The 20,283-nt window shown below is 37.7% G+C and overlaps 2 protein-coding genes across 7 annotated transcripts in view; one reads left to right on the plus strand and one right to left on the minus strand.

Annotated features, from left to right (window-relative positions):
* KLHL5 (kelch like family member 5) overlaps positions 1 to 1,105 on the plus strand; it is a 97,870-nt gene extending 96,765 nt beyond the window's left edge. For all 6 annotated transcript variants that reach the window (XM_049631944.1, XM_049631943.1, XM_049631941.1 and 3 more), the window contains one exon: positions 588 to 1,105. In XM_049631944.1, the coding sequence (XP_049487901.1) occupies positions 588 to 644 (57 nt within the window). In that variant the 3' untranslated portion in view covers positions 645 to 1,105. The remainder of the gene's footprint in view (positions 1 to 587) is intronic.
* RPL9 (ribosomal protein L9) overlaps positions 1 to 20,283 on the minus strand; it is a 457,174-nt gene that overhangs the window by 167,062 nt on the left and 269,829 nt on the right. The gene's annotated exons all lie outside the window — the stretch shown is intronic.

The following is a 20,283-nucleotide window of genomic DNA, read 5'->3' on the forward strand; positions in this document are numbered from 1 at the left end:
TGTTTCAATTCCTCCGGAGCTGGAGGAGTACTATTTATTATTTATATACTCTGCTAAAAATTAGTCGAATGGGTTTAGACCTTTCCACCATGCACAGAGAAGGCAGTCAGTAAATGTGAAATTACTGGTTCCCCTGGAATAAGCAGACCCCAGGCACGCAGTGTGTTTGGTGTGCTCTGAGACAGCACATCTGTTAAAGGGCTTTTCGAGATAATACTTGATATTTTGTCCACATTGGCCACAGAGTTAAAGTTCAGCATTTCCTCATTATCCATATCGTGCATCATTTTGGCCAAAACAAAGGGTCAGGTAGAAAAATCTTGAGCAGTTTTTTTTAGAATTACCTTTAAAGAGAAGCGAATACTGCATAATAATGTGATACACCCTAAACGACTTAATCTGTGAAACTCTGGCAGCAGGAGGGATTCCGGGGGAAGGAACCAGGCCCACAGCAAGGCTGGGGCGGCAGGGTGTGGCAGAGCTCCTTGACAAAAACAGACTATTTCAGTAGTTTTCAAACTGGGTATGGTTTTCTCAACTTTTGTACCTGCCAATGCAACAAATACATTTTTTTGTTTCTTTTTTAGGTTGCTCCACTGTGTCTAGGAAGAGCTGGGGCTTGCGTTGTAACTGTCAAATTATAATGTAGTGCTTTGTTTTCTAAGTGAAGAAGATATCCTCTTCCTTATGAATTTAGGAAAATTATCCTACCACCACTGGATACATTTTTTAGCAAATTCACAATGCCACATACCTGGGCACAAAGTGCCCAATCTCAACGTGAAGATGATAAAACAAGGGAGGAAGGAGTGGATGAACCAGGATTAAATCCTGCATTTCTTAGTAAGTCATTTCTTAGCAAATCATAACTACAGCTGGTGGGTGGTGAACATACGTTCCTGGTTTAACATATGCAGACAAATGCAGTCCTCCTAAATACAACACAACTGGGAATTTCATTTATTAATAACCACACTTTACTCCATTATCCAGATTTCCTTTATTATAGTGCACATATACCAGATAAAACTTTTAACATTTGCTTTGTAACTTTATTCTACATTAGTTGCACTAATTTGTATTTGTTTAACCACAACCACTATTTTAATGACATACTAAAGACGATGCTGATACTTAGTTTTTTTCAGAAATAGCTGTATTATATAAGCTTTGATTATGTATTTTATTTCTAAATCGGTTTAGTCTAATGAGTGAAGAAAAACGTTAGAGCATTAAAACAATAATGAGCGGATGAAAACAAAATGATCTTTGGGTTCTTTTAAAATATTCAACCTATTATATTTAGATTCACTAAGAACCACGTGTTATGATATTCTCAAATTGGAATAATTGACACATGGTGTTTTGTATTAAATTTAAGATATGCAAATTTATGTAGAGAAAATAAATGTTATATTCACTACAATGTTCTTTCACCTGAGTAGTATTTAATTCTGTGGATTTGTTTTCTTTTATGTTATAAAAGATGTTTTGATTTTGTCTTTTGATATGGACAGGTACTGTTTGGACATTATGTTCTCAAGTCTGTAGTTACCATCCTTGCTTTTGTTGCTCACATTTTGCCACAGGTGGTAACCCTTTGTGCTTCTTTGTAATCAAACCGTTTGAGGGGAATGAGCTTATCGGATGTTGAAAAATAAGTTTAAACTCTTTATTACCCAAAGTTTTGTACATTTGTAAACTCCAATTACACATGTGAATGTTAATACTCTCAGTGAATTGTTTACTGTTTGCAAAAATGCACTGGGCAGTAACATTTTATGATAAACCCTTTAAGATATACAAGTCATTAACTTATGTCTTAATATAAAAATGAGTATCAACTAAATTCCCATCTTTTAAAATACAATGCTGTGATTAATGTGTTTTTACATTTTATATCAAGGTAGATTTATTTTAGTTGCCTTCTTTAAAAATTAAACCAAACTCTTTTTTTTTTTCTCTTTTTTTGAGCTAGTTTTAAATGTTCTTGAAATGTTGAGAACCAAGAAACTGAATACTTCCATTCCCAAAGCAAATCTTGTGGTCGTTATTGGTGGGGCCACAAAGGAAATAATAATGATAGTGAAAAACACATTAATGTTTATGTAATCATTATATTATGGACATGAATTCATTATTTCCATGATAAGGAGGGATCAGCCTTAGAGTGTATTTATGTATTTAAGGGAAGAGAGAGGAAAAGGTATAAGAAACAAAACAAAAAGCCAAAAGCAGAAATGTGTTAGTTACATCATCACCTTCTTGGGGAAGCCTAGGCCTGTGATTTGAAAGGAAGTACTTCTACACGTGATTATCTCGTTGAACACTCACCATCCACTCTCTGATTTCCTGTGGCCCACAGTGGAGGCCAGACTCATGTTAAAGTAAAGGAACGGATTCTTCTCTCTGAGGGCTTTGCTTTCCTTTATGAGATTCATGCACAGTGCCTTTGAGTTTTCCATCCTGATAGAGGGCCTCTCTAATGCAGTTTTGTATAGTTGACTCTTGAACAACACGGGGGTCAGGGGTGCCAACTCCCCACACAGTAAGAGATCTGTGTATAACTTTCGGCTCCCCCAGAACTTAACTACTGCTAGCCTACTGTTGACCAGAAGCCTTACTAGTAATGTAAACAGTTGATTTACAAATATTTTGTATTTTGTATGTGTTATATACTGTATTCTTACAATAAAGTGAGCTACAGAAAAGAAAATGTTATTTAAAAGATCATAAGGAAGAGAAAATCCATGCACAGGGCTCTACTGTATTTATCAAAAAAAAATCCTCATATAAGTGGACCCATACTGTTCAAACCTGTATTGCTCAAGGGTCAACTGTACTCAGTAGGACCTGCTTTCCTGAATACTAATAAAGAGAAGCGATTTCTTTTCTAGGGACAGAACACTTGCCAAAATATTCATTCTTCTTCTCCCAGTCTGGGGTCTTACAAACCTAGAGGAAAATATGGCTCTTTTTGTATCCATACAACATTGCTGCCTTGACTTTTACTATTAGTTTGTTCATTAGAGATGTCTAGATGCTCTTTATTTTAACCTCAATTGGTGACACTTTATAAAAATAATATTTGTTAATAATTACTGAATGCTTATTATGAATTAAGAACCAAGTTTTTTGCATGCATTAATGTATTTGATCCTTACAACAACTTTATGAGGTAGGTTCTATTATTAGTCCCATTTTTACAGATGAGGAAACTGAGGCACAGAGGAGTTAACCCCAAGAGCATAAATAGCAAGATCATAAATAGCATTTATTTTATTTATTTTTAATTTTTTTAACATTTATTTATTTTTGAGAGACAGAGACATGGCATGAGTGGGGGAGGGGCAGAGAGAGCGAGGGAGACACAGAATCCAAAGAAGGCTCCAGGCTCCCAGCTGTCAGCACAGAGCAGGATGCAGGGCTCAAACTCACAAGCCGTGAGATCATGACCTGAGCTGAAGTCGGACGCTGAACCGACTGAGCCACCCAGGCGCCCCAGCGTTTATTTTAATAAAAAGAATGTGAAGAAAGTTTATGCTTCTTAGAAGTAAAATTTATATCAGTCATACCCCTCTCAGAAAATTTTGGTTCTTTAGTCTCATGGGAAAATTTTGTTTAAATCTCTTACAGAATTTTACATACAATTTGCTTTAGAAAAGTAAATGCAAGAAAACGTGATATGCACTTAACGTTTATAAATATTAGATAAATTGCATGGTATTTTGGATGACTGAAACATAAACAAATTTATCAAAAAAGGCTCTATTGCCAATAAATTAGATAACCTAGATGAAATGGACAAATTCTTAGAAACACACAAATTAACAAAACTGACTCAAGAAAGAATAAAAAAATCTGAACAGACCTATAACAAGTAAAGAGATTGAGTCAATAATCAAAAACTTCCAGCAAAGAAAGTACAGCAGCAGGTGAGTTCACTGGTGAATTCTACCAAACATTTTTTTTCTACCAAATATGTAAGGAGAAGTTAATGCTAATTCTTCTTAACTCTTCCAAAAAAAATTAAATTAAATTAAGATAAAAGGGGAGGAACACTTCCTTAATTATTCAGTAAGACCAGCTTTATCTTGATACCAAAGACAGATCGTACACCATGACAGACTAGTAATTATTGAAGGAATACAGGGATGTTTCAACATATGAAAATCAATCAATGTAATATGTCACATTAAAAGCATGAAGGAAGCAACAGCTAGAAGAAACTGGGACAATGACATGAAAATAATGGTCTTATTTAAAAAAAATAGAATGAAGGGGGAAACATGATCATCTCAATTGATAAGAAAGGCATTTGACAAAATCCAACACTCTTTCCCAGTAAAAAACACTCAGCAAACTAGGAAGAGAATGGAATTTCCTCAACCTCTTAAAAGGCATTCATAAAAAACAAATAGTTAACAACATACTGAATGGTGAAAGATTGAAAACTATCTCAAGATCAAGAAAATGCCCACTCTCATCACTGCTAGTCATCATTGCACCAGAAGTTCTAACAAAAGAAATAAAAGGAATCCCAATTAGGAAGAAGTAAGCTTATCTCTATTTGCAGCTTACATGATCCTATATATTAAAAATTCCAAAGAATCCACACACACACACAAAACTATTTAGAGTTAATAAACAAATTCAGTAATGTTGCAGGATACGAGATCAACACACAAATGTCATTTGATATCTATACATTGGCAAAAAAAAAATATCCAAAAAGGAAATTTTAAAAAATAATTCCATTTACAGTAGCATCACAAAGAATAAAATACTTGGTAATAAATTTAACCAAGGAAGTGCAAAGCTTGCACACTGAGAAGTACAAAACATTGCTGCAATAAAGATTTATTTAAGTGGAAAGACATCCCATGTTCATGGTTTGGAATACTTAATAAAATTAAGATGGCAGTACTCTCCAAAGTAGAGTACAGATTCTATGCAATCCTTATCAAAAACCCAATGACGCTTTTTTGTAGAAATGGAAAAGCTAATCCTAAAATTCATATGGAATTGCAACCCAAAGGAGCCAAAACAATCTTTAAAAAGAATAAAGATAAAGGACTCACATATCCTGATTTCAAAATGTATTAAAAGCTACAGTGCTCAAAACAGTGTGTACCGCTAGCATGAAATAGAAAGTCCAGAAATAAACTATCATCAATACACTTATGGTCAACTGATTTTCAAGGAGAGTGCCAAGACTATTCAATGAAGAAGGAATAATCTCTTTAAATGGTGCTGGAACAACAATATTCATGTGCAAAAGAATGAAGCTGGACATAAGAGTTAAAACCATAAAACTGAGAAGAAAACGTAGGCATAAATCTTCATGACCTGGGATTTGGCAATAGTTTCATATATATGTCACCAAAAGCACAAGGTAACAACAGATAAATTGGACTTCACTAAAATTAAAAAGTTTCTATGCATCACAGGACACTATTAAGAAAGTGAAAAGACAACCCACAGAAAGTGAGAAAATATTTGCAAATCATGTCTATCAGGAAAATATAAAGAACCCCTACACTCAACAACAAAAGACAAACAACCCATTTAAAAATGGGCAAAGGATTTGAATAGACATTTCTCTGATGAAGGTATAAATTCATGGGCCAACAAGCCCAGGAATAGGTGTTCGACATCATTCATCATTAGAGAAGTGCAACCAAAACCATAATTAGATACCATTTCAAATCCACTAGGATGACTATAATTTTTAAAATAGAAAATAAATGTTGGAGAGGATGTGGAGAAATGAGAACCTTTGTACATTGCTGGTGGGATGGTAAAATGGTACAGATATTATGGAAAACAGTTAGTGGTTCCTCAATAAATTAAACATAGAATTACCAGATGACCAATTCCACCCCTGGGTATATCCCCCCTCAAAAAAAAAAAACCCTGAAAACAGGTGTTCAAACAAAAACTTGTACACAAATATTCATAGCAACATTATTCATAGTACCCAAAAGGTGGAAACATGTCCATCAGCTGATGAATAAATAAACAGATTGTGGTACATAATATAATAGAATCTTTTTGAGCCATAAAAAGAAATGCACAGATACATACTACAACATGGATGAATCTTGAAAACATTATGCTAAGTAAAATAAGCAAGACACAAAAGACCCCGTATTGTATGATTCCATTTATATGAAATATACAAAATAGGCAAATTCATAGAGATAGCTGGAATCTGAGAGGAAGAGGGAATAGGGGGTGGCTACTTAATGACTAAGAAATTTCCTTTCAGGGTGATGAAAATGTCCTGGAGCTAATAGTGATGGCTACAGAACATGGTAAAGAAATGTCACTTGTGAAAAATTTATGTATATTTTACAACAATAAAAAAGCTTAGTATGTATGTTAGAAATTGTTATTTAAGGGGCGCCTGGGTGGCTCAGTACGTTAAGCGGCCGACTTCGGCGAAATGGCTCAAGTCATGATTTCATGGTCCGTGAGTTCGAGCCCCGTGTCGGGCTCTGTGCTGACAGCTCAGAGCCTGGAGCCTGTTTCAGATTCTGTGTCTCCCTCTCTCTGACCCTCCCCCGTTCATGCTCTGTCTCTCTCTGTCTCAAAAATAAATAAACGTTAAAAAAAAAATTAAAAAAAAAAGAAATTGTTATTTAAATATCATAACACTTAGGCATTCTCTAGATATTATTGGGATTAAAATTTTGCACTGATATTCATCCCAAAAATATTTTTTCTAAATGTAATCTGCAAGTAAATGAATTTTTAAAGTCAGACAGTAACTTTAGATCATAACTCTAGTCTAAGAGTGAGAAACAATGGCAAACAGGAAATTTTGATTGGAAGCTCTTTCCCAATGCCTAGTACACAAACAGGCATTCCACAAATGTTTGCTAAAAGTCAAAGTAGGTACCTTTTCATAAACTCCATATAATGCTTAAAATAGTTGATAATATCTTAACTGTTATTGAGGAATAAACAGTAAAATGACATATCATTTTACTGTGACTGGATTATAAATTCCCATGTAATATTTTCATTCTATTTCATTCTATTTTCATTCTATTTCATTTTTTATTTGGAGTAAAAAATCAAATGAAAAATTAAAGCCTACTTTTGGCATTTTCATCCTTCTCAATCTCAGATGTCTTCCATGATTTATAAAAATGAACCAAGGCCCCCACCAGAGATTGTGTCCTTACTCCTAAGACCTAAGAAAATACCATGTTTATTTTGTATCTTCTCCTGGGCCTGAGCAATTCTGGCATCTTGTGAATCTCTTGAAGAAATACAGTGTTGATTGATGTAGGTATTAGCATTACAACTAGTGTTTACTGCCACCCTATTTTCCCTCAACCCTGAGTAATTACTTCCTTTGGCTGAGATGTATCTAAAGAATGAAGACAAGGAAGCCTGGGAACCCTGTTCAGTGCCCTATATCTTTGCCCAAGCTGAGGTTGGTCCCATTTGGTGACATTTCTTTGTGGATAATAAACACATATGTAATCGAGATATTTTAAAACAGTTTTATATTGCTGAATGAATACTACTTGTACAATATGTGCCTAAAAAATAACTAACAGAAGTTGGGAAGGCAAACCATGACTCAATGACCATTTGGTTACACTGTGAGTGGTGGCATGCCCAAGGTATTAAAGGTATTAAATTGATCGTGACTACGTTATGTTTCAAAACTAGTCAGATTATATTTTTCTGAGTGAATTCTACTCAGAAAGTCTATTGTCACTTTTGAAGATAGTTAAAAACACTCAAAACTAAGAAGTGGAATCAACTAAATTTTTAAAATAGTTTTCAGGGGCACCTGGGTGGCTCAGTCGGTTGAGCGCCGACTTCGGCTCAGGTCACGATCTCGCGGTCCGTGAGTTCGAGCCCCGCATCGGGCCCCTGTGCTGACAGCTCAGAGCCCGGAGCCTGTTTCAGATTCTGTGTCTCCCTCTCTCTGACCCTCCCCCATTCATGCTCTGTCTCTCTCTGTCTCAAAAATAAATAAACGTTAAAAAAAAAAAATTAAAAAAAAATAGTTTTCAAAGGTATGCATCTTTACAAATCTAAAATACATAATAAACTGAGCAATTCAAAAGAGACATAGATGGAGTAAATTTTGTGGAAGGAAAGATATCCTCACTTCGTGGTGACTGGAGCAATGAGGTTAGAGAGAAGCTGTCATTTAAAGAGCTAGCTGTATGTGTCAGTGACAAGAATAGCTGGGCTGTGTGAGAACTTCAAAGAAAAAAAATGCTAGGTAATAAGCTTGGCAAAAGCTGACCTACTTACCTGTCTGATTCTGTATCACAAACTCAGCAAAGCTGCAGAGAAGGACTGAGAGTGGGGGTGGCAGGAGCTAATCCAATTGAGAATTCATTTATCTCAGAAACTTTCTAATCAATAAGGCATTGAGCAGAGCATTAGGGAGACCAAAATCTTATGCAATAATTGATCATGACACAAAGGAGGGGAGAGAATGTTAGTTCCTTAAGGGCCCATTCTGGGGTATATTTTTGTATCCCCTGCAGCCCTTAGCATTTTACTCATTGACATAATAGGCTCTTGCTCATTATTGGTTGAATATAGATATGGAATAGACTTGGTCTTTGAGGTCAGTCACTATAGATGAGTTTATAGTAACACAGATTCTGAAACACAGAACAAAAATAATTTATGAGATTTCCGTGTTCACATATTGGAAGAGGGTTTTGAAATTAGAGAGGTGGAGAACACAAGCACAGAAATGACTAACCTAGAATATGTTCAGGAAGGAAGGAGCAGCCCAGGCTGACTGCTGAATCAGATACATGCATAGGGGTGGAGGGAAATGTCGGCTCATTTACTGTATTATTCAAATTAAGAATAACAGTCATCATTTCTATCTGTACATGACTCCACAATAATATGAAGAAGCTCCAGACGGTTATAAATAACTACCAGGGATGCAGTCTACAGGTAGGCCTCCATTATATTCTGTCTACCTGCTCTTCTCTTCTGACCTTGTCCACATAGCCATATGGACCACTTACAGCTAAAATATATTAACTAAATCGTCTGTTTTCTCTTCTCCCAGCAATATTACAACAATTACAATTTTCAAGTGTCATGGACATTTTACTCAATATTTGGGTGGTAGGGAAATTTTATATTTTCTCTGTTACATAAATCTTTCATAATAAGTAATAGTCATTGCAAAGATTGTACTAGATGATTATTCTGGTCCCTTCTAGCTCCAGTATTCAATAATTAGGTTGAATATCAACTATCTCTTGATGTTCATATCCACCAGATATGACATCTTGGGATAATATCCCAGCCAGAGCCCAGAACGCTATGGAGTTATCACCCCAGTGCCAGCATTGTCTAGTCTAGTGATTCTCAACCACAGCATCACACCAGGATTACTCGAGGAGCTTTAAAAGACCCTTAGTGCCTGAACTCTACCCCATATATGCCATCTCAGGATATCAGTTCCAGCCAGAACCTAGGTGATTCTAATGTGCAGCCACTGTAAAGAACCATTACCTAGGTCAATCTCTGTGTCACCACTTACCAAAGTCTTCAAATCAAGGCCCTCTGAACTATAGTCTGAGTGTTTGTGTCCCTCCCAGAAGTCACATGTTAAGAACCTGACTCCCCCCCCCCCCCCCCACCAAAAGTTATGGTATTAGGAGGTATAGCCCTTGGGAAGTGCTTAAGTCAAGAGGAGAGAAGCCCTCCTGGGTGGGATTAGTGTCTTCTAAAAGAGGCGCCAGAGAGATCCCTAGATCCTTCCGCCACATGAGGATATACCGAGAAGTTTGCAACCAAAAGAGGCCCTTCACTCAACCATGGGGCACCCTAATTTCGGACTTCTAGCCTCCAAAACCGTAAGCAATAAATTTCTGCTGTTTATAAGGCACCCAGTCTGTGGTTGGTTGGTTTGGTTTTTTAGTAGCTAGAACAGACTATCACAGTGTTAAACCAAGAGCAAACTTTTCAAGCACCCTCAGGCTTTTAGAAGAGCCACTTATTCACATAATTATGAGATTGCAAATCATTCTTATCTGCTCAAGCTTTCCAAGGACCACTACAAGATAATATTTTGGTAGCTTTATTTAGCATGTGCAAAGTATACAATTTATTTTAGAACAATATACCATTTAGAGGTTTTCACAATTTAGATGAGCTTTTCCCAAATTATACCAAATTAGTGAGGCTGTATAGTATTTTTGTAGAAGAAATGGAATATTTTTAACAAAGTTATTTAAGAAGATATTTGTGATGGTCTAAAATGAAAAGCATCTTTCAAAAACATGAACAACTCAGAACAGACTTCCCTTTCTGGGAATATGGTTGAGTAAATTATTTAGAAAAATCATCCTGCTTAAAACAATGAGAAATTCTGAATAAAATATATTTTCCCTTAAACCTTTGAAGAACAAATAAAGATTATGAAGACAAAAGGCTAAGTGAAAGGAGAGACCGAGAAAGGTGAGCTGAGCGCTGAACCTCTTTTACTGAGGACATTCCCCAAATGGAGGAAATTTCCTTTTGGTTTTGTTGGTTTCCTAGGGTATAGGCTAAAAAAGTCAAAACCCAAGACATGCCCAAAGTGGAAAGACTCTAAGTCTATAAAGCTGGGACCTTAAAGTGCTACAGCTCAAGGAAAGTGACAAACCAAAATAACACCTACTTTGTTCCCTATTATCAGGAGAATGAGAAAAGAGAAATAAGAAAGAAAGAAAGAAAAAGAAAGAAAGAAAGAAAAGGGAAAGGAAGAAAGAAAAAAGAGAGAAAGAAAGAAACTAAGTGACAGAAAGAAAAGGGAAAGGAAGAAAGAAAAGAAAGGAACAAAAGAAAGAAAAGAAAATGCCTTGGGATCTCTGAGAACAGGTGACCACAAGTCACACACACACACCCCGCTGTAAAGTTGCAGCCCAGATTTACATTACAGGAGACATAAATAGTCCCATAGTCATTTAAAGAAGATCTTTCCACAAAGAAAACTCTAGGCCCAGATATTTTCACTGGGAATTTCTAACAGACAAGGAAGACTATCTTTCTGAAATGTATGTAAACAGAATAATATGTGCTTAGGAAATTAATGTCAGAAAAATGACATCAAAGAAATGCCCTATCTGCACATTTTCAGCAAAATATTTCTCTCACTCATATGGCTTCAAGAATACTAAACTTTGTTAATTTCATTAAACTAATTCTGTAATTATTCAAAATATGGCAAAAGATATTTCTTCTCTAATTTTATTTAGTCTTCTATATTGTTCACAATGATTGCCATTAGAATAATCATGTTACATGATGTTTGAGCATTCACAAAAAATTGTAAAACCTACAAGTGACTAGTTAAGAGAACCAAAATTTCAACATCCATGACTGCATGATGGTGACAAGTTCTTTAACCACAATAGGACAATGACTTAATTAATATTAAACATTTTAATAGTCATTATTTTGAAATTATTCTCCATTGTTGATAATAAAAATTATTCAGCTCAATTTTTCTTTGTCTTATCCGGTAGAAATTTTAGATTATGGACTTCCTAATATTACATCAAACTATAAAAAATTATGCTGATTCATAGTTCTGGGTTGTCCACTGATACTATATAGTTAATGCTATTTAGCACATTGCCATTTTTTTCAATTAATTACATTATGCTTTAAGATAAGCTAAAGGTATTTTTGTGCCTAATTATCTGCATACTTATAATAAATAACCTGTGACTATAGAATCTCAGGGAGCCAAGTAGAACCATTCAATGAAGGCCCATGATAAAATATGGTAAGTACTACTGGAGTGAGGAAAATGTTTAAAATTAAAATTTTACCTGTGGTAAAACTTTGCAACGTTCCACAAATGAGTACCTCTTTTGAAGACCAAAGATAGAGAAAAATGGCCAACTCAAGATTATACTTCAGCTTTCTACATCCAAAGACTATAAAGGCAGAGAAACTACAGATTGAAGGTCAACAAACTAGAGCCCACAGGGCAAATCTGTCTGCTGTTTGTTTGTGTAGGTGAAGTTTTATTAGAACACAGATGTGCCTATTTGATTACATATTGCCTATGGCTGCTTTTGTGCTACAACAGCAAAGTTGAGTAGTTGTGACAAAAACCGTATCTTTTTCTTGACATTTGCAGAAAAAAAATTGCCAACCTGTGCGGAGGACCATTCTTCCATCACCTAAGAGATAAGGCCTCAGAGAAGGTTTGATATAAGGAACTACATACTATAGCGCAGGATTGGCTGATTATCACGGTCTGGGATTTGACTCTGCCTACCTGCAAACTAGTAAATTAACCTGTTATTGTTTCACACATGCTGGCAGAAGACACTAAAGTCCTAGGGCAGAGACAAAGAACTAGATGACTCCAAGTACACAAACTAGTGTGACTCTCAGAGTTTGGGACAATTCTGCTGGCCCCCAAATCCCACAGGAGCTGGTGGGGAATCTGCTGAGTTTCAGAAATCCATTGCTTTTATTTATTTGTTTATTTTGAGAGAGAGAGAGAGAGAGAGAGCGCGCGCTCAAGCGGGGGAGGGGCAGAAGGAGAGAGAGACTATTAAGCAGGCTCCAGCCCCAACATGGAGCCTGACTCAGGGCTGGCTTTCACAAATTGTGAGATCATGACCTGAGCTGAAACCGAGAGCCAGTTGCTTAACCAACTGAGCCCCAGACGCCCCTCCACTGCTTTTATAGCAAATGGTAGGCAACACTGCTCTTTGTCCTCAAGGTTTCATACTATACACAGCCCTGAGAAAAGGCCCAGGTTAACAGTAGTGAATAGAGACGCTCAGGCACTGCAGTAGATTGCTCTCCCCTTCCTCTTGCAATGTCTCCAGCATTTCACATTGTGCCAGCTGGAAAAGAAGAAAAAGGCCCATGTCTGTTTTCACAGAGCAGGTAATGAAGATTGGATATGAGTAGCCAAAAATTAAAAATTGGCACATATGACTATCAGTGAAACCAGGCACATTGAATAAAGATATAGTCTGAAAATATAGAATAAAAGGAAGAGGGTGATTTAATTCATTTTAACAAATCTCTGTGTGTGTGTGTGTGTGTGTGTGATCCTACTGTGTGCTAAGAACTAAAACACATGGTCCCTCACACTTTAGTGACCGTAAGGAGCTCACAAGCTGGCGGGATACAGACAACTAACCAAAACTATGTCCCCGACAATCCATCACATCCACGATTCCCTTTAATACAAAAGGAGAAAAAGGAGGGAAACATTCTAGTAGAAGTGTATTGACAGATAATTCCAGTACAAGAAGATAAGTAGCAAATGGGATAAATTATGAACATTAGATGAATTCAGAGGAAGAAGTGTGATACCTAAAATAAGAAAATGAGAGTTCCTTCAATGGTTGGTGCACCTCAAATAAAATACGTACATATCAAACAGATTATGGGCAAGTAAACATTTTCAGAAATTAGTTCAATTTAGTTTAGTAAACATTTGTTAAATATCTACAAGGTACAAGTTACAGAATGAAATAATTTTATGAACTGCCTGACATACCTTTATAATATTTTTTCTTACATTTTTTGGTTGCCTACTTACTGATCACCTCTTCATATGGCAACAATTTTCTCATATTTTCTATAGAAAGTATAGAAAGGTAGAAAGGTAATTCATTTTCCTCTAACACAATTGATCATAATTTGTTCTTTTATTATTTATACTTCACAAAACCTCTTTCAGCTTCATAATTCATCATCAGTCATGCCATGTAAACCTTTAGGATTGGGGAAGATTTACATCATGCTTCTTTCTTTCTTTTTCTTTTGAATGTTTATTTATTTTGAGAGGTGGGGAGGGGCAGAGAGAGAAGGAGAGAGAGAATCCCAAGCAGGCGCTGCACTGTAAGAGCAGAGCAGAGCCCAGTGCAGGGCTTGATCTCATGACCACGAGAACATGACCTGAGCCAAAATCAGGAGTCAGACGCTTCACCAACTGAGCCACCCAGGTGCCCTTCAAGTTTCTTTCTTGTATGAGCTATTTCTCCTCTACTTTCCCATACTTCTATGCTTTCCCTACTTTTGGACATATTTCTGTCATGATCCCACCACATGCCCTGCACCTTCATGTCCTGACCTAAGCCAGAACAGCTGCAAAACTTAAATATACATGAAAGCAGGGAGCTTAAAACTGACCACTTGTTTTGGCAATGAGCAGTTTACATGAAGTAGAAGCAGCTGTGTCTTAGTAAATGTTTAACATTGAATCTCTATAGTGGGGAAAAAAAAAAACAACCTCTGATTTGTAGCATTTGCCAATATCAATGGTGAAAATACTCCCACCAGGTAACGATTTCGAGCTACCAACATGACGTCACTAAATACAAAGTTGGGAAGAGATGGGCACAAGCAGGTCTCAGGCGCCAGTGTTGGGGACACCAGCACACCATTGAGGAGAGGGTCTAAGAGCCAGACTGCACCAGGTTGCATAGATAATGGAAAAGTGTGTGACTCGTTTCCCAGAGAGAAATGAGGAATCTAAGTGAGATCTGATGGGACCGTAATTTCATTGATACACATCCCAAAAAGAATAACTTATTCTTAGTTTTTAAAGCATCTGGAAAGAAATTTAATTTTTCCCTCTTACATTGAGCCATGGATGCTGTCAACAAAGCAAACAAAAAACAATTGGTCTGCTGAAAATTGTTTCTTCTTTCCTTCAAGACATACAGCGGTGTTCTCATAGTTGCAGAAACATGCTGGGTTTGATCATTTCTCTCACAATTCCAAAGAGTGTTTTCCATCCCACCTCTCATACCAGCCAAACTGAGTTCATGCCTGCCTGCATCAGAAAGTGGTTGATCTCGGGGCACCTGGGTGGCTCGGTCAGTTAAGCATTCAACTTTGGCTCAGGTCATGATCTCACGGTCCGTGAGTTCGAGCCCCGCGTCGGGCTCTGTGCTGACAGCTCAGAGCCTGGAGCCTGTTTCAGATTCTGTGTCTCCCTCTCTCTCTGCCCCTCCCCTGTTCATGCTCTGTCTCTCTCTCTTTCAAAAATAAATAAACGTTAAAAAAAAAAAAAGTGGTTGATCTCATGCTACTGGCCCATGTTCCTAGGCACAAGAAAGCAATTCTGCATGACTTAAAGTCATGACTGCATGACTTAAAGCTGTGTAGCTAAACTAATTAAACCACAAACAAAAGATTTGAAGGCAATTTGCAAAAATATCAACATATCCAATAAATATATGCAAAGGTGCTCAACATTGTTAGTCATTAGATAAATGCAAGTTAAAATTATGGCATAGCATTCACAGTACAACACACTACAATAAATACAATTTTAATTTTTTTAATTAAAAAAATTTTTTTAATTTATTTATTTTTGAGAGATAGAGTACAAGCAGGAGAGGGGCAGAGAGAGAGGGAGACACAGAATCCAAAGCAGGCTTCAGGGTCTGAGCTGTCAGCACAGAGCCTGATGTGTGGCTTGAACCCACAAACCTCGAGATCATGACCTGAGCCGAAGTCAGACACTTAACCGACTGAGCCACCCGGGCACTCCTAGAATAAATAAAATTTTAAAAGATTGGTCATACTGTGGGTTGGTGAGGACAGAGCAGTTAATTCTACATTGTCGGTGGAAGTCTAATACAACCACTTTGTAACAATGTTTGTCAGGACCTACTAAACCTAAATACAAAATCTACCCTACATTCCTACAATTCCACTCCAAAATATATACTAAACACATATAAGTGCTTATTTCTATCAAAATACATGAACAAGAATATTCATGGCAGTTTAATGTGCCCCACACTAGAAATGAATGTCCTAAATGTCCTAAAACAAAATGGATAAAGTGGTTTAGTGATACAATGAACTATTCACTTACCAGTAAAAAAGAACCAGCTACTAATCCACACAACATGGGCGTAGCATTCAGTGAAAGAAACAGAACACAAACATTTACATGCTGTATGCTTCTGAATGTTTCTACTTGAGTGAAATTCAAAAAGGGGTAACCTAATCCATGGCGATAGAGCTCAGAATGGTTAACTTTGAAGACGTAATAACTAAAAGTGGACAAGAGGGTATCTTTTGAGGTGACGGGATGTTTGACGTCTTGATCTGGTAATGGTTAGGTGTATAAACATGAAAAAAAGGAAAATTAAAAGTGGTGCACCGGGGTGCCTTTGGCTCAGTCAGTTAAGCGTCGGACTTTGGCTCAGGTCGTGATCTCAAGGTTCATGGGTTCAGGCCCTGCATAGGGCTCTGTGCTGACAGCTCAGAGCCTGGACTTGCTTCAGTTTCTGTGTTCTCCCTCTCTCTATCCCTCCCCCACTTGTGCTCTCTCTCTCTCTTTCTCTCAAAAGTAGTAAACAGAAAAAATTTTTAAAGCATTTTCCTTCCCTAATAATGCAATTTAAAGCCATTAGGTGGAACATGGCAAGGATAGTATGTGCAGTAGTGTTGAGGGAAGACATGGTGGCCCAGTGTGGGGCACTGGAGCCTGAGCAGGGTGAGGGGGGTAACCACACAGCGGGGCAGCCTGGCACAAACTGTCAGAGCCTGAGGAGGGTAAGGGAAATACCCACGCCAGAGTTCAGCCTGGCATCGCAAAGTCAGAGCCTGAGCAGAGTGAAAAAGGTGTCTGTGAGGGACAACCTGGAAAAGGGGAGTTAGAGCCCACCAAGGAGGGGCGGGTGTCTGGGGACAGAGAGAGTGGGGGCAGGGATTGGAGAGTGGGTGCCTACAAAGGTGTGATACTGTGATTTATAAGAAACATCCATTCTTTTGTCTTCCTTCCAGTTTCTGGCACAGAGCTAAGTGATAAGAGCAACAAAGGTGTCTTTTGTTATGTTAATGAGGTAACTTTAGGAAAGCCCCTGAGGCGGGGGGGGGGCAGGAGGGAGAGGGGAGGGACTGGTTGCTGGGGGAACCAACCAGGTGATTAGCTGGTTGGAGCTTTCAGTCCCACCCCCTGACCTAGATTGAATTCAGTCACCAGCGACTAATGATTTAATCAATCGTGCCTAAGCAACAAAGCTTTCCCTAAAAACCCCAAAAAGAACGGAGTTTGGAGAGTTTCTGAGTTGGTGAGTCTGTGGGGAATCGAGGAAATTGACAGCCAGGAGAGGGCATAGAAGCTCTGCACCTTTAAGGTAAGCTGCCCTACCCTGGGCATCATTTCCACCTGGCTCTTCCTGAGTTATATGTATATATATATATATATATATATATATATATATATTTTAAGCTTATTTATTTTGAGAGAGAGAGCATGTGCATGCACACAAGTCAGGGAGGGGCAGAAAGAGAGGAGAGAGAGAGAATCCTAAGCAGGCTCTGTGCTGTCAGCGTGAAGCCCAACTCTGGGCTCAATCTCAGGAGCTGCGAGATCATGACCCAAGCCAAAATCAAGAGTCTGACACTTAACCGCCTGAGCCACCCAGGCACCCCCTGAGTTATATCCTTTTATAACAAACTGGTAAGTAAAATATTTCTGTGAGCTGTTCTAGCAAATTAATCGAGCCCAAGGAGGGGGTGTTGGAAACTCCAATCTACAGCTAATTGGTCAGAAGCACAGATAACAACCTGGGCTTATGACTGCTGTCTGAATTAGGGAGATGGGGGCGGCAGTCTTGTGGGACTGAGCCTTTAACCTGTGGGATCTGACACTATCTCCTTGGAATTGAGTTGAATTGTAGGATACTCAGCTGGTATTGGACAATTACTTGGTGGTGTGGGAAAAACCCACAGACATTGGGATTGGCCCCAGCATGGTTAAAGGGTATTAATCGAATTAGTAATTATATTAAGAATAATGAAACACAAGTTTCTCACTGTTGGAGAAGGGAGTTATAAATACAGAAAGGGTAAAAACTAGAATGAATCCTGATATTGAATCAGGATTGGATGCGTCAGTGTGAACTCACAGTTCAAGAAAGGAAGGAAGGAAGGAAGGAAGGAAGGAAGGAGACAATAAGACAAATATTCCCTAGCTCGCTCTCTTTACAGAGACAGTCTGGAAATAGCAGTGATCACACCTTGTGCCCAGATCTTGGCTTCTAAATACCATCTTCTACTAAAAGGAATGAAAGATTCTTGGAGAATGCCTGGTTCCAGACCTAGGGCAAGAAAAATACAAGGCAAAACTAAAACACCTTATTGTGCCAGTAGACAAGGTTGTGCTCAAAGAATGTTGGGGACATGGCAAAGGGCATGGAAGGCAGCTTGGAGGGGCTTCTACTGACTAAACTGGGGTCTATGTAAAATAAATGGCAATAATGAACTATAACCCTTTGAATAAAATACAAACACGTACAGACATTTAAAAAAACAAAAACTGGAAGCTTGATGAGGAACAAGACATTTAATAGTTTTAAAGTATCTCCCTCCAAAACATTGTTACAAAGGACAATGAGTAACTTTAAATTGAGAAGCCTGGCAGACACCATTTTAACCAAGAAACCAAAGCGATTATTATCAGTAATGGGACAAATGAAAATCTTATGCCACGTGAGAGGATGGAATGAAAAGAACACAGCATCACTTCTGTGATATTCCTGCCAAAGATGTATAACTTGAACCTAATCAGGGGAAAATATCAGACAAGCTAAACTGAGAGTCATTCTGCAAAATAAATAGCCTGGAATTTTCAAACGTGTTGAGGGTTGAAAGTTAAGGAAAGATTGAGCAGCTGTATCAGATTGAAGACTAAAGAAACAGGACAACTAAATGCAGTGCATGATCCTGGACTGAATTCTTTCACTATAAAAGAGACATTATAGAGACAGTTGTCAAATGTGAATGGTTCTGTGCATTAGGTGATAGTAATGTTTCCCTGTGAAGCTTCCTGATTTTTTATGTTTGTGTTGTGGTTTTGCACAGAAGTGTGTTTGTAGGAAATACAGAGTATTCTGAGATGATGGACCATCGTGCTGGCCAATGTGCTCTCAAACTGTTCCGAAAAAGTTGTTTCTGTGACTCTCCGATTGTTTCAAAAATAACAATAATTATTTTAAAAAAATAATTAAAATAAATGATAAAAATTTTTTAAGTGTTTTTTAAATTTTTTAAAAAATTTTTTTATTTAAAAAAATAATTAAATGATAAAAATTTTTAAATGATAAAAATTTTGTAATGTTTATTTATTTTTGAGAGAAAGACAGAGTGCAAGTCGGGGAGGAGCAGAGACAGAGGGAGATGAAGAATCTGAAGCACGCTCCAGGCTCTGAGTTGTCAGCACAGAGCCCAAGCAGGGCTTGAACTCATGAACCTCAACATCATGACCTAAGCCAAAGTTGGACGCTTAATTGACTGAGCCACACAGGCGCCCCTGAAATTCGATAAAAAATTTTTTAAAAGGCTCATTTTTCAGCTTGTTCTCTGTGTTCTAGGCCTCCTCCTTCCAGTTTTCCACAAAGTAAATTTCCTGCCTTCCTCAGATGCATAGGAAACATTAGCAGAATTGCAAATCATCTGAAAACAATTGATTGTTGAAAACTGCACATCTGATCCCAGATTTGCCAATGAAAGCTTCTCTGAATATAATTCCATCAATATGAGATAGAGTTTATGAAAATGGCCTTATTTGCGATATAGTAAATGAAGCATACAAAATTTGGTTTTCTATTCCTTTTAAGAAGTTCTTAGGAGAAAATTGATCCCCGTTCCTGTGGAAGAGATAAGAGAAAGTGAATGAAGGCATGGAAGGAAATGCTGAAATCTCTGTAAATTAACATTTTTGTAAGTATAAGGTGATATTTACATTGAAATATCTTGCTAGTGATGAGCCAAGGGAAAAGCTTATTTAGAGGGAAAAGCTCATTTTTCAGATAGTTGTGATTTTTCAAGGCAAAGAAAGAGTAAAAAGGAGACAGGAATAAAAAGGCACAGAAAAAATTTTTAAGTTTAAACTTAAAGAAAAATCAAGAGATCCAGGAACAGGTTAATTTATGCTGAATATTTCTCTAGCCTGTCATCTACCTTGTCCCATTCCAAGTATGCCAACATCCCTGATCTAATATACTAAATACTCCGTCTCCTTCCTTCTTTCTTCTTCTTTTTTTTTTTTAATGTTTATTTTTTGAGAGAGAGAGCGCGCGCGCATGCGAGCACGCGAGCGCCTGGGAGCGCACGTGTGGGGGGAGGGGCAGAGAGAGAGGGAGACACAGAAACACAGAATCCCAAGGAGGCTCCAGGCTCTGAGCCATCAGCACAGAGCCCTACTTGGGGCTCAAACTCATGAAACATGAGATCATGACCCGAGCCCAAGCTGGATGCTTAACCGGCTGAGCCACCCAAGCGCCC

Source organism: Panthera uncia, chromosome B1 (assembly GCF_023721935.1).
Source record: "Panthera uncia isolate 11264 chromosome B1, Puncia_PCG_1.0, whole genome shotgun sequence".
Taxonomy (NCBI): domain Eukaryota; kingdom Metazoa; phylum Chordata; class Mammalia; order Carnivora; family Felidae; genus Panthera; species Panthera uncia.